Source organism: Herpailurus yagouaroundi, unplaced genomic scaffold (genome assembly GCF_014898765.1).
Source record: "Herpailurus yagouaroundi ecotype Mexico unplaced genomic scaffold, PumYag 250, whole genome shotgun sequence".
NCBI classification, from domain to species: Eukaryota; Metazoa; Chordata; class Mammalia; order Carnivora; family Felidae; genus Herpailurus; species Herpailurus yagouaroundi.
In genome coordinates this window covers 22,904,784-22,919,934 of record NW_024412467.1, presented here as the reverse complement: position 1 = coordinate 22,919,934, position 15,151 = coordinate 22,904,784, and the positions used below count along the sequence as shown (strand labels likewise).

Genomic DNA, 15,151 nt, shown 5'->3' with positions numbered 1-15,151 from the left:
CCCTGTATCTATAGAATGGAGTGGGGGGTATGGAATGACACCAAGGCCTTACCAGGCACCAACATTCTCTAGATTTATTTCATGGGGCTAATGGTGACTGTTGCCTTCTTCTGAAAGGTAAAAAAGATACTGATCAGGGCAATGCACTGTACAAATTCTAACACTGCTTTACGTTTTTGCCAAGCAGAATGAAGTCAGTAACTAAAATGTCTTTAGAGCTAGCCTTTTAAATAAGCAACCCCAGAATATTTAACAGTTGTGATAAATTGAAAACATCCTTCAGCTCACATTCTAAACAGATGAATGCTTGGAATTCACCTAAAAAGATTCTGTAGCCTTAAGTGTACCTGGGTTGATTTTTTCCACATTCTCCCTCTTTATATTCTCTTTCTCCAGCTCCTTTTACTAATTTATCCATGTAAGCAATTATGAGGCCACAGAAAGTATAAGGCACCCAGGGCATTCAAAACATAATGCTACAGGGGGAATTAATTTGGCAGGCATTTTTGCAAATCACACTAAAAAAACTGTGATGTTGGAAAACAACTGGAGGAGAGAAGTAGGCAGAAGCAACAGAGGCTTTATGCGGCACCTGCTTCTAACTGGAATTTTATTGGCACCTCTGTCGTAGCAGTCTGTCCAGGGAGTCCTGTCAACCTTCTCCCCAGAGTCTGCTTCTGTCCTTCTGGGTCCTATCTTGATAACAAAGGAGCCCACGGAGGCCACACATTCATGGACTCATCATGAGGGTGGCCCCTGCCGGTTCCACCCTGACCTTGTACCTGACTCTGGAAAGCAGCTTCTTGCTATTAGCACGTTCACCCTCCCAACCTCAACAGAAACAGTCTCTGAGACTGAGTGAGGTCATCCTGATCTGTCCAGAACCCCCACTTCATAGCACCAGGCATGTACTTTGCCAGAGTGGCCAGCTGACGGGGCTGGGCCGCTTGGCCTCACTCTCTGTTCCTGTCCACGTGGACACTTGCCAGCAGTCCGGGGGGCAACCGCTTAGCAGCTATCACTAGACATCTGTCACTGGGAGGCCATCTACCTGCTTTCTGCCTGCTCCCAGCCGTCCGACCCCACCACTCCCACAAAAGACACACATGCATGCATGTACATGCACATGTGTGCACACACTGGCCGCCCCCCCCCCCCCCCCCGAGGTCTGCCTGGTTCCAAGGCTCAGTGCTCCTCCAGCTGGCCTGAAGCACCCCAGCTTCCACAGGGTAGTGAGACGGAATGTTGCAGCACATTCCAGGTGTGGGGACAGTGCAACAAAGGAGTTGGTAACACTGGCTTTTAGAGCAGAGGCTATATCCTCTGGCACAGCACGTGGTTTTTAAGGATCACTTGTTGCCACGTTCACCAGGCTTTCTCCACTTTGAAGAGGGAGTGGTTTTGTTGACCACAGGGGTTCCTATTATTTTACATAATCTCTGCACAACTCACAAATTAAAAATGGGCAGCCTCTTGCCTGAGGGTTCCTTAAAATTCCATGCCATTAGCAAATCCCCAAACACCAAGTCAGAGAACATTTTGATCTCCCCTTTTATTGCTCATTCAATTGTTACGATCGAAATGTGGGCTACCATTTTTATTTTCACACTTGCCTTGGTAAGTATTACCTAATCTTCCCGCCATCTGGACAACTGGTAGACAAATGGGATTTGAGTAATTTTTTTTTTGGCTTTAAATTTCCTAGAAGTCTCCCCAAATTAACTATCTGATAACCTGTAAAAATAATTATTGCACATTTTCAAGCTCCCAGAGGCTATATGCTTTTTATGGTTTACCTCTTACACTTTCCTTTGAGGCAAGCATTTTCTCTAGTGACTTTACTGTTGGTATAACTGAATTCCGTTTCCCTCCTGCTGTGCACGGAGCCCTGTGGCCCTTATTTTACCAGTAATAGAGTTTTCAGCATGTGGTACTTTGACCCCCTTCTGAAATAAAACTGTTTTTGACGGAAGAAAGTGTTGGGTCCCTCAAGTGTGTGTGGGCAAGAAAAAAGACTGATCATCGCTGGAATGAATATATTTATGTATCTGTGTATAAAATTTAATCTAAAGGGTCAGGGTGCCTGCGTGGCTCAGTTGGTTGAGCGTCCGTCTGACTTCGGCTTAGGTCATGATCACACTCCGTGGGTTCAAATTCCACATCGGGCTCTCTGCTGTCAGCACAGAGCCTGCTTTGGATCCTCTGTCCCCCCTTTTTTCTGCCCTTCCTCCACTTGCACACTGCCCCCCCTGCCCCCGCCGCTCTCTAAAAAGTAAACATTAAAAAAAAATTTAAGGGTCTTTTGAAATAATTTTAACAATGACAAGAAGCAAAATTAATTCATCAATTTAACAAATTTTTATTGAGCCCCCCATTAAGGAAGGTACTGATAACCCAATGATTTTAAAAAATGCTTTTGTGGGGCACCTGGGTGGCTCAGTTGATTAAACATCTGACTTCAGCTCAGGTCATCATCTCGTGGTTCTTGAGTTCCAGCCCCACGTCAGGCTCTGTGCTGACAGCTCAGAGCCTGCAGCCTGCTGCCTGCTTTGGATTCTGTGTCTCGCTCTCTCTCTCTGCCCCTCTTCTACTCATGATCTGTCTCTCTCGAAAATAAACATTAAAATTTTTTTTTTTTTAAAAAGGAATACTTTTGTAAATGTTAAACAAATATAAAAAGAGGAACTAGAAGAGAAGACTCCCCTGGTGAGAAGTGTTGCTCTGTGCCTGGTGCATGTTGCTCTCGGTGGGCCAAGGCTCTGCTCATCTGCCTGACATTTTCAGTCCTATCCCTGGGGTCCAGCAGCACCACTGCATGTATGACTGAGCCAAGAGGCTTGTGGTCCTCATCCTGGCTCCGGGTTGCCTGCAGGTTTTTATATCCTAGCTCTAGGTACTAGTACTAGGACCTCAAGGCAAGCTGCAAATATCCCTGTACCTCAGTTTCTCCACCTGTACTGGAGGCCATCCTGGTCCCTACCTCAGAGGATTAGTGAGAGGAGTTAAGGGACCAAATTATTGAAAATGCTGGGCAGCACCTGGATAGGAGCAAACCTTCCAGATACGTTAAAACTTGGAATTATTCTGGGGACGCTTGGGTGGCTTAGTCAGTTGAATATCTGACTCGATTTTGGCTCAGGTCATGATTCATGGTTCACGAGTTCAAGCCCCACGTTGGGCTCTGTGCTGACAGTGTGGAGCCTGCTTGGGATTTTTTTCTCTCTCTCTCTATCTGCCCTTCCCCTGCTTCATGCACTCTTCAAAATAAATAAACTTAGAAAAGAAGTGGAATTATTCTGGGCAAAATATTTCTGATGATATGTAAAAGAGCCAATGATATTTAGGACCATTTACATATTAGAATTGTTAGTAAATTTTTATGCTGGATACTTATCTAACCTGAGGCCATTTAAATGTTTTACAATGGATTTTTTCTCAAAATTTTTAAAAATTAAAATCCCTTTTAGCACATTCTTTTTTCCCAAGGGTTTTAATTGGTTTTACTCCTCTACCCTGTGAGTTCCTTATGACAGCGTGCTCTAATTTCCTCTGTCTCAAGGTTTATCTTTCATTTGGGGAATTGATACTATTACTTATTCTCCGTGTTATTCAGTGCTGCTTGATCCGTCTCTAATTTCCTCATTATTTCCCATACGGTTTATTATCTTCTTATTGCTTTCCCAGATGCTTTTGATGATCACGCGGATTGCCAACAGCACTTTTTCTCTCGTCAGGATGAAACTCCCACTGAACAAAGCACTCTCCAACATATCTGTTCTTTCTCGAAGCAGCTCATGCAAAACACGCATTAGGCGAGTCCAAGATGAGAATCCGTCCTAACTCGGTACTTGGCTAACAGTCTTGGAAGAGAGCAAGAGAAAACTGTATGCAATGCTCTCCTGCATTTGAAGGTAGAAACTCACAGGAAGATGCCCCAAAGCAGCCTGCTCAGAGGGCAGGTAAGCAAGGTGGGAGAAACCTTTCCTTCCCATTAACCTTGATCACAGGCTGTAATTTAAGACTCCCAAACATACCTGTGTATAGGTTTATGTTTGCATAGTGCGGGTAAAAGTGTTAGATCCAGCACCCAGAGTTTTTGCCTTCTTTCATCAGTTTCAGGAATACCTATGACATCTGCTGTCTGAGATGACGAGACAAATTTGCTCTCCATAGTGGAATTGGATTGGACAGCCAGGTCTTGCATGATATCTCACTGATCCTCAAGGATGGCATCTGTTTTCTTTCCCTACAGAGCCGAGAAACCTCTTCCTACAAGACGTGTGGCTTCTCCACAGCTGACTCAGTCAGATCTTCCCTCACGCCTCAACAGCACCTTTTTTTTTTTTTAAATTTTTTTTTTCAACGTTTTATTTTATTTTTGGGACAGAGAGAGACAGAGCATGAACGGGCGAAGGGCAGAGAGAGAGGGAGACACAGAATCGGAAACAGGCTCCAGGCTCTGAGCCATCAGCCCAGAGCCCGACGCGGGGCTCGAACTCACGGACCGCAAGATCGTGACCTGGCTGAAGTCGGACGCTTAACCGACTGCGCCACCCAGGCACCCCAACAGCACCTTTATCTGGGGAGCACCAGATCCCTCAGTCCGTGTGCAGGACATCTGGCTTTTTCTTCTATGATACACCCATCATACTTCCCGACCTTGAGCACTCATCAGCATCCCCTGGAGGGCTTCTTAAACCACAGAACTGCACCCTACCCTAGACCTTCTGACCCAGTCAGTATGCCTGGGGTGGCATCTGAGAATCTGTGTTTCTAATGCGTTCCCAGGTGGTGATGATGATGCTGGTCCAGGGACCACATAACAAGAACCACTGATGTTCAAAAGCCAGCTTTTAATGACTTTCTCACACTTCTGAGTGTTCTGGTGAAGCTTTCTAAATGCCCTGGTTTCCCCAGCTAAAACCAGGAATAATCCCACCAACCTAATCCAAGGGTTAATGGTTAACATAGTGTCACACACAGAGAAGCTTGCAGCTGATCTCGGGAAAAGTGTGTTCCTAAAATCTGAAGACATGTTCAAATCAGTATATATTACTGTGCCTCTGCCACAAAGGAGGCTCGAGATGTGAAATGTGATGTTTCCCTCCCTTGCCGAGCTGTTCCAAGAGTTAGGATGGTGTCTGCCATGTTCATGAGGATACCCTGACACTCATGTTCTGCTCATGTCCTCATGTTGCAATGACAGCACTCATGGGGACCTTACTGAACTGGCATCACAAGTGTTCCCCAGCACATGCTGGGTCCAAAGCTGACATGCATACACTTGTTTTTACAAATAATCACGCATACCCAGCATCACTAATTTACATGTTAAGGCATGGTGATGTCACGTACTGACATCTTGGAAGAGCGGCAGTAACATCTTCATCATCTCTTGGAATCCATACTTGGTGCTGTTTCCTCCAAACACTTTATATAGACGCCATGTGGGTGCCCTGTCCACCACCTTCTCACTCCTGTGTCATTCTTCTACAACGAGACCCACCCAGAAGGCCAGGTGCCACCTGTTCTGTGTATCGCCTTTCTGATTTTCCACCCTGTGGTTTTCTTAGATGTTCTCGCTTATCACAGACCTGGAGCCCCAAACACCCTGCTCCCCACAAGGGCTCCTGGCCGAGAAGGGCACCCTGTCCCCGAGCTGTGTGTCCCGGAGCAGGCTGCAGCCACCTGGAAGGGACACCTTTTACACACTGTGCAATCAGAAAGCAGAAGCCCTTCCAACCAGCCCCTTCTTCCACTCGGGGGTCACTGGCTACTTCCACATCCAAGCAGATGCTCTCTTAGATTCTCCCTTCCTCTAGTATTTTGGCTACTGAATCTGCGCCTCTGCCCCCTGCCTCCATTTGTTTTCTGTGACCCTGGAAGAATTCCACATTTCTTCTGGAAAAAGGATGGATCGATAGGACTTCCTTCTAGATTAGCATGGAAGCTCTACTGCTCTGACTTGAGTGATAATGAATGCCTAAGAAAAATGACTAAGGAAGCACTTCTATTTGGTCTTAGTGTCCTGAGGGACAAAGGCAGTGTGGATCTTGGCTTCAGGCACTGGCATCCGCCAGTGGATTTACCCACTACCTCTGACAGGATTTTCATTCAGATAAGAAATATTCACAGAATCCTCTCCTCTGTTTTTGCTTCACGACAATGTGCCTAAATACGACTCTGTGAAGCATGCTGGAATACCAGCTCCCAAGCAAGCACATCCTTTCCTTCTCCTGGGCCACCAGTGAAGCTCTCCCTTCACCTAAGCCTGCAGGCCAACTGCAGTGGGTCCTGCCTGGACCTGGGAGGTATGAGCATCCCCAGGCAGCTCATGAAGTGACATCAAACTCCTATCTTGGCTCCACTTGGTGGGGCACAAATCATGCACATGCCACATCCTCCCCAGAATTCACCTGTCCTCACCACACCCCCTGTCAAACTTTGTCTGGTCCCCAGGCACATCGTGCCTCTGCTGCTGCCACCTCTTCCTGACTGGCTTCTCCAGTCCTGGGCTCACTTCATTCGAGAGCATTCTGTAACCCTGTAGCTGCTGTAGGGCCATGTATTAATCATGCCCTTTTATTTTCTATGTTTTCTGATGTTTCTGGGAGGAAAGACTGCCCCCCCCCCCAGGGTCAGCCAATTCTTAGGGATAGCCAACAATTCACCTGTGAGCACACCTTTCAGATACAAACCAACCAATCAGAGCCCACAACCCCCACCACCTCCTCTGTGGCTCTCACACTCCAGCCGCTGTCCACCTGCTCTGATCGCCCCAGGGCCAGATGCCAGACAACCAGGGGCAGCCCCTGAGCCCCACAGCCTGCAGAAATTACTCCAAATAGCTAACCTGGAGCCTGCCTACCCTTCCTCACCCCTTTCTTCTGGCTGAAACCACAGTGAAGGCTCTTGCCCACGTTCCCCTCCCTCCTTCTGCCTCCTGACCAGCTGGTGCTTTCCTGTGGGGCCCCTGGGATGTGGTGTGCCCCCTTCTCTAGGGAACAGAGAGTAACAACCTGTCTTCTTTGTGGAGGTCATCTCCTGATCTGCTAGCCTCACCCCACACCTGGCTAATAAAAAACGTACACTTCCAATCAGGCTGGCTTTCAATCATGGCTGAGCTCTCCATCCCACTGCCCTCAGGATCAAACCATCCCTTTTTGAAGCTCCCCCCAGCTGGTCACCTTGTTTCTGGGCATGTACTCTCTGAGCTCTGCCCTCAGGATAGGACTCCATGCTCCAGTCCCTGGTGGGGCCTCCACACCACAGAGAGCCCTGTCCCTCCACCCCAGGAAACAGCCTGAGCCGCTGCTCTTTGCCCTCATAGGCCCAGCAGCACCCCTAACTGGGGCTACTCCCAAACACACCTGGAGTCAGGCCTCTCCAGGTGAGCAACCTGCCTGCCCCCGGTGCAGACTCCTGGCTCCGCGGCAGTGGCCATCCTCCCCTCGGTCACCAAGAGACTTTCTCACAGTACCGACCAGAGCACACTCCTCCCTGGCTTAAACCTTGACGTGTTTTCATGGCTTTTAGAACAAACCCAATCATGCTGAAGACAACCCCGTTGTGTGTCTGAGCTTGTCCTTTGTTCTCAGCCCCAGTGGTCTTCTTCCTCTTCCAGTGGAAGCCAGATTTTGCCCTGCTGTTCCCATTTGCCTGTTTTCTCACCCAGAACCTTGTGTGACTTCCTCTCTTTGATCCTTTCCTTAGGTGTCAGCCTGAATGTCACTCCCTCAGAGACGCCATCCTGACCACTGTTCCTCTCTACCTACCGCTTGGTTTCATAGACATAGTGGTGGTTCTTTGAAGAATATTATTTGCTTGTTTATGGGTTTATGGTCTCTGGCCTCCCTCCCACCCCCATATAACCCACTGTAATGTATGTTTCAAATGAGATTTTTGCTGACATGTCTGGGTCCTCTCTAGAACCCTTAGTATCTAGGACAGAATTTGGCATGAGGTAGTAGTAACTACTTTAATAAATTATTTGAATCCACTTCTCTTTCAGATTGCTGTATTTCCTAGAGTTCCTGAGATGCAAACTTCTCCATTTATAGTTCTGGGCCCTCCTAATGGATTCCTGTGGACCCTGTGAATTTTGGCTGTGAGTTCATCCTTGGTGAAAATTTTCTTCTACGTGAGTCTTGAGTATCTGGCTCCAGTGATTTTCCATGGGAGGTTTTATTCTTGACCCAGAGGGTCCAACGAGCTTCACTGGTTCTTATTTCTCAATCTTGGAGAACGGTTGAAATTTGGAACCCATAGTCATGTGTGGTGCAAGACTTCAAGGCTCCACTGTCGTAAGGGTGGATCATTTATGCCCACAGTCCAAGGTGTCAGCCACCTTTGGAGGGGAGTCCCTATGATGGGAAAAGACTTTCTAATCCTGTTATTAGAACAGCACAGTTTGGAGGCCTGGATTCATTCAAGGAGCTCAGTTCGAAGTGCAGAAAGGGCCTGAGATCTCAGCTCCAGCCCTCAATGCAGGTATTAAACCTCAAGCTCTCTGAGCTTCTTTCTGGCTCATGTGCCATGCAGGCTGTGTCTGTGTCCACTCCTGCTCGAACATTCTCCTTGGTCTGGGCCCCAGGAGTTCCCCTTTCTGGCACTGGAACTCAGCACTGTGTACATATTTGGTTGGTGAAGGGTCTTATCCAGCCTTGGGTGTGACAGGGTTTGGTTCCTGTCAGTTTAGCCAACCCTCTGGACCACAGAATCCCTTCTAGCCAATCTCCATCCTTTGTCTTACTGCTCCCAAGCCAAGACCCTACGTCTTGGTGACGTTGTGTTATGCAGTTTGGCTTATGGTCCTTGTTTACACACCTGCTTCTGAATCTGTTCTTAGAGGTACTGAGAGCACCCTGGGTACCCACCATATATACTTGCTCATTAAAAGGAAAGTGAGAGGCTTTCAACATTTTGTCACCAACAGCTGGCCTTGCTGGTTGGTGCTGCAGCTCCTTCCGCTCCCCAGCAGCCCACTTCATCCTGTCCAACTACGGAGGCTTCAGGAGTGAGGAACTTCCTACCGCAGCAGGTGGGAGGAAGGGTGGCAGGCGATAAAAAGACCATGATTCTTACGGAGACTTTCAAGGCTATAGACAAAGGTGGAATATGTCCCTCACCAGTGATTTCTTTACCCTGCCTCTGGCTACATCCTAGTTTCCATGCATATGAAGAAGTGATACAATCGCAGTCATAAAGTAGCTAATATTTATGAGCACTTGTAGGTCAAACATGTGCCAAGCCCCTTAGAGAATAATATGAATAAAAAATAATTACAGTAAAACCTTGGATGGCAAGTAACTTCTTCTGTGAGCGTTCTGCAGGACGAGCAAACATTTCTAATAAACTTTAACTTGACAAATGAGCGATGTCTTGCAATACGAGTAGTATGTGACATGGAACATCACATGATCACAACTGAGCCAATGGTTCTTGAAATTCACTTTGAGATATGAGTGCTTTGGATCACAAGCATGTTTCTGGAACAAATTATGCTCGCAAACCAAGGTTTTACTGTACCGTGATGATCGCAGCAGGTAACATATTTGGGTAGAGCTGGTCTACCCCAGAGGGCAGCACCAGAGCTGTAATCACATGGCGTCAGTGCCTCGGCACATTCATCCGTCTATCTGTTCGTGTGTACACACGTCTCACTTATTAAATTTCCCTGGGTGCCCTTTTTCATTATAAAGTTTTATTTTTACATTTGTGAGTTTTAAAGGATTTTTTTCCTTAGGTTTTATAACATATTTAAATAAACGAATGTCCTACCTGTCATTAAACCTTGATATACTTTTTAAATTTAAATGAGAGAGAAAATACGATAAGCAAAACCCCCAGTCCTTTACCATGTGGGTCAGGTCCACAGACCTATTCCAGGAAACCCTTTCCTGCCATTTTTCCCCTGCCAGGTGTCCTCCTAACTGGGACAGATGGAAACAACACTGGCTGAGACTCAAAGCCTAGAGGTGGTGGGGACAACCCCATCTTCCTGTATGGGAGTGTGAGCCTCCAAGAGGCTGTGCCTACCTTGTCCAGTCCCCCAGGGGCCGGCAGACAGCCCTGGGGGCCCTTGGAGCAATAGTGAGAGGAGGTGGCTGAGATGATGCCAGACCTCACAGAGCGAGGGTTTCCAGTGGTCAGAGACAAGAGACAGAAGCACAGGGAAGGCAGGAGGCCGTACTGCATGTGGTTGAGAGAGGCCTGGGTTCAAGGGCCAGCTGGGAGACCTCAGTTTTGTCATCTGTACAATGGGGTGATGAAACACAAAGACTGAATAATCTACTCTTTGTACAGCGCTTGCAATTTGTGTCTGACATGGAGCAAACACGGTATAAGCATTTGTTAAATAAATCAATGCCCTTGAATTCCAAAACAAGTGAAGCAAACTCTGGATGCACCAAGGGAAGGAACAGGAAGGACTTGCATAGAAGATTAAAAAGAAGAACTGCCTACTCCATCCTGCTTTGGGAAACGATTTCATTCTTTGCCTCTTGCGACCCTGCTGGAGGGAGCAGGATGTCCTGAAATATGCACAGCTCCCGCGGGAGGGGGTGTGATGTCCAACCCCAGCGGGCTGGCAAGGCTGGAGGAAGCGTGGGGAGAGAAGAAGAGACAGGCGCAGTTTTGGCCCCTGATGCGCGGCTCCCCGGCAGGTGGCCTTTTTTCATCTGTTACCGCCAGCTGCCTGCTGCTGAGGCTCTCCTGATCTAGTGAGCAAGAGCTGGGCTCTGGAGGAAAATGCACCTGTGCCCTCACCCAATGGTTTCTCTGCCGCAGGACCTACCGGCAGGGTGGGGCCAGGGCCCAGCACCGTGAAGTTAGAAGGTAGATGCTTTCTTCTCCTCCCTGGCACCTTAGAAAAGGAAGCCTGATGAGCAGCCCTCTCTGCTCCTGAAAGCTACGACACAACTGACCTCTTGCCAGAAATTTGGTTTTCGTCAGTGACTAAACAAGAGCAACACAACACAGTACGCGTTATCCATACTACAGTGTCTCGCGCTAAGGGTGTGAAGTGACCGTTGGCATGAAGAGGGGCTGGGAGGGGCCGGGAAAGAAAGAAAAGAGTTATTTATAAAAAAGGCCAAACAATCATTTTTCCCCTAAACATCTTTCTATTCACAAGTGGGGTTTTTCGACCTCGGCTGTTCAGCCAATTGATAAACATCCATGTTTTTAAAAATCTGGTTGCCCAGGTCAGACCCCCTGGCCCTGTGTGTTCAGTTGTTTCCCGCCTACAGTCACCCCAGCCAAAAGCCAAAGTCACACATGGTTCGAAAAGTCCCAGTGGACTCATCGAGGGCAGGGGTGGGCAAACTTCTTCCGTAAAGGAGCAGAGGGTATATATTCGGCTTTGTAGGCCACTTTGTCTGTGGAACGTACTCAACTCCGCCACTATAGCGTGAAAACAGCCAGAGATGATGACACTTATGCAAACATGTGGGCAGGCTGTGCTCCAATGAAACTTTATTTCCCCAAACAGATGGCGAGCCAGATTTGGTCCATGGGCCATAGTCTCTCTGACCATCCCTAATCTGGAAGTGATAAGGGGGCTTTCCTAAATCACTCCTTGAACATCTCCGTATTTCACCCCTTCCAATACAAGAACCCGCCCTTTGCAAATCAATTCATAAAAATCGTGTCAAAAGAACCCAGCAAGCAGGAGTCTGAGCAGACTGATAGAGGGCAGGTTCCTGCAGCTGGGTGAAGGGCACCTGGGAACTCACTCCCCTCTTCTGTCTACTTTTGTGTATGTTTCAACATTTCCCAAGATAAAGTGTTTAAAAAACGAAATTTCATAAAAGAGGAAAATTCCCTCACACACACAAAAAAGCACAAGCTGAAACCGGCAAGAACCCGGGGCACTGTGGGACCCCAGTCGTTTGCTTCATGTGTCTCCTCCCCAGGGGATGCGCCCTTCAGAAAGCATTTGCAGATGTACCAGGCGGTGACACCTGTGGGGAGGATACTCACGACCAATAGAGCAGCATGAGGAGGAAGGGGCAGATGATGAGGGCCTGCAGGACCTGCCAGTCCCGGCACAGGGCGGCCAGCCCGGGCATGAGGAACTGCCCCGCCATGGCCACGAAGCTCGCCACCATCGTGATCATGAACCGTTTTCCAGGGGGGCACAGCTCTATTCCTGGAACACAGAAGGGACAAGAGAGATGTGAGCGCCCTGACCCGTAGCCTGGAGGAACCACGGGTGCACCATGGTCAGTCAGTGCACTTCTCAAACAGCCAACAACTATAAAATCGTATTTATTTGCTGGACTCCATGAGAGCCCTACATCGTATGTCAATGTTGAGATCCTTGTTTTTACAGCTGGATGAGCTGAGGACTGAACTGGGAAGGGAGCGATCATTGCTCGAGGTCACAGAGCAAGTCAGTGGCAAAAGAACGCTCTAATTCAGAGTGGCCCCCAACCCAGAAACTAGGAAACGCTGCTTTGTATGGGGATAGTATTTGTATCACACAATTCTACTTCCTCTGCTCTCTGGATGTTACTGAGCTTGTTGTAAGGCAGGATCCCTCTCAGACTCATGTGCTCCCATTCCTTCCCCTCATGATGCCATATTAGGGGACCCCCTCAACCTCTGGACAGAGCACCTGTTCACTCCCACCCACCTGCACCATCCCTCCTTCTGGCCCCGACTCTAGTGCTCCTTCGGAGTTCAGAGCTCCGGGCAACCTACTCACACTTGTGAGACCAACACAGACCAAGCTGCATCACAGCTAATCTATTTGAACAAGACCAAAACAAAACAAAACAAAAACAAAAACAAAAAAATGAAAAAAAAAAAAACCCACAAAAAACAATCAATAAGGCAGATTTGGACCATGTAGTATCTCCTCCTCCATACTGGAATTCTGCAGCCCATGATGACATGGGTGTGTCCCACTACCCTTCCTCTGTCCCTATTAGATAGTCAGCTCCTCTGACAGAGGCAAATCTGGTTCATCTTCATAGCTTCAAAACAACACCACTGTCTGCCTTCAATAACTGTCTATTGAAGGCGGGGGGCACCATGGTCCCCCTTGTTTGCAAAAGAATCTATGCTCTTAATTTGACCTAAAAAAGAGGGTCACAAAGCTTAAATGGTAGCATCCAAGTGCCAGCCAGTACAGATTAGTATGTAAATTCCTATACTCAAGGTCCTCAGGGCTAGAATGGGAGCCAGGTTTTCTACATTTCCCTTACAGAACATGTGTGTTTGCTTGCTAGTCTTCTACAATATGCAGTATTCCTCAAAGCTGACTTTTTAAAAAGTATATATATCTTTAATGTTTATTTTTGAGAGAGACAGAGAGAATGTGAGCAGGGGAGGGGGGAGAGAGAGAGAGAGAGGGAGAGAGACACACATACACAGAATCTGAAGCAGGCTCCAGGCTCTGAACCCTCAGCACAGAGCCTGACATGGGGCTCGAACCCATGAACCACGAGATCATGACCTGAGCTGAAGTTGGATGTTTAACCAACTGATCCACCCAGGTGCCCCCAAAGTAGAGTTAAAATGACTTTTTAAAAAAGCATAAAGACTCTCAGGAGAGAATACTTTTTATGCCTCTCTATTCAAAGACTGTTTGTAGATCGGTTGCTACGCCCCTTCTGCTGGTTGTCTAGAGACCAGAGCTGAGGTAGCAGATTGAAAGGCAATATGAGGGGGGGCAGGTTTGAGGGAAAAACAGACAAATTACAGTTGGCCACAAGGACAGAATCAGCCCTAACAAGGATAGGACATCATGCCAGCCAATATCCACACTGGCTCGACTGCAAGGAAAGAAGAACAAAGTCATCAACGTTTCCATTCCTGCTCCACCACAAACAGACCATCATTGCAGTTACCAGTGAGTGAGAGAGAAACCTGACCTCACTGAATGTAGCTTATAAAGGACTTTTTGCCATTTAATTAAGAAAACAGGATTAAGCATCCCTCTCCTGGCCATTTACTGTGATGCTCTTTCTTTCTACATGCACAGATCAGGCTCACTTAAAGATCACTTCTGGTGGGACTCAGGTATTCGCTCCAGACCTGGCATTTCTGCTCTTAAAAATAACAGATCAGGGGCTTTTTAGAAAGGGCAAACTGGTGCACATGCTAGCTTTCACTTATTAAGCACATGCATAGATTTGCCATGGAAACCAGAAACTGGCATTAGCCAGGGTAAGTTCATGGCTCTGGGCTCAGCACAGGCTCTTATCAGAAGAGAAAATGGAACACTTCACCACCCAGGTAACCTTTTTTTTAAAAAAAAAGTTTATTTATTTTAAGAGAGAGAGAGTGCATGTGCACACAAGTGGGGGATGGGCAGAGAGACAGAGAGAGAGAGAGACAGACAGAGAGAGAGAGACAGAGAGACAGAGAGAGAGAGAGAGAAGGAGAGAGGGAATCCTAAGCAGGCTCTGCACTGTCAGCACAGAGCCTGGTGCGGGCCTCAAACTCATGAACCGTGGGATTATAACCTGAGCTGATATCAAGAGTCAGACACTTAACTGACTGAGCCACCCAGGTACCCTCAGAAGAGAAAATGAAGCACTTGGCCACCCAGGTAACCTTTAAACAAAGTCAGAGAGATAATGTCAAAATAGCACAATGGCTTCATGTCAGTGGGTTGCTGGTGCAGTGGGCACAGCACACAGCTAGTGGTTTATCTCTCCACCACCTGTGATAGGTAATTCTGTAATATGGTAAGTATGAAAATTATCCGCAACTAGATTCCTTTACCAAAGACCCACTTTGGGACATCTAATCCCACACACTAGTCTACACTCCATGCTATCACATGAAGGATCACAAGGCAACTTTCCGAAGGAGGGTCTAGGTTTGTGGAGGCCAAATTTGTCCCTTGATGGGCAAATGATTCCACAGTCTGACTTCTCACCCTTCCCTTGCTGCAAATGACATGCTGTGACCGGTGCATATGTCAGTGTTACTGTCGATATGACAATGATGAACTGTCAGTTTCTCTCCAGTAGGGTTCTCTCGGCCTTCTCCCATAGGTGGTCCAAGTCTAATTCCTTGAGACGTCCTGATAAATCTGCACCACCTTTGAGACTGCCAGGGATGACACAGACCCTCAGTCCCCACCCAGACATCCAGAACCAGCTTCCACATTTCATCAAGATCCCCAGATCACTCA

General features: G+C 47.6%; 1 protein-coding gene across 1 annotated transcript in view; it reads right to left on the bottom strand.

Moving 5' to 3' along the window:
- SLC22A23 (solute carrier family 22 member 23) overlaps positions 1-15,151 on the bottom strand; it is a 182,997-nt gene that overhangs the window by 38,873 nt on the left and 128,973 nt on the right. Inside the window, exon 6 of the mRNA XM_040460628.1 lies at positions 11,983-12,151. Within this exon, the coding sequence (XP_040316562.1) occupies positions 11,983-12,151 (169 nt within the window). The remainder of the gene's footprint in view (positions 1-11,982; positions 12,152-15,151) is intronic.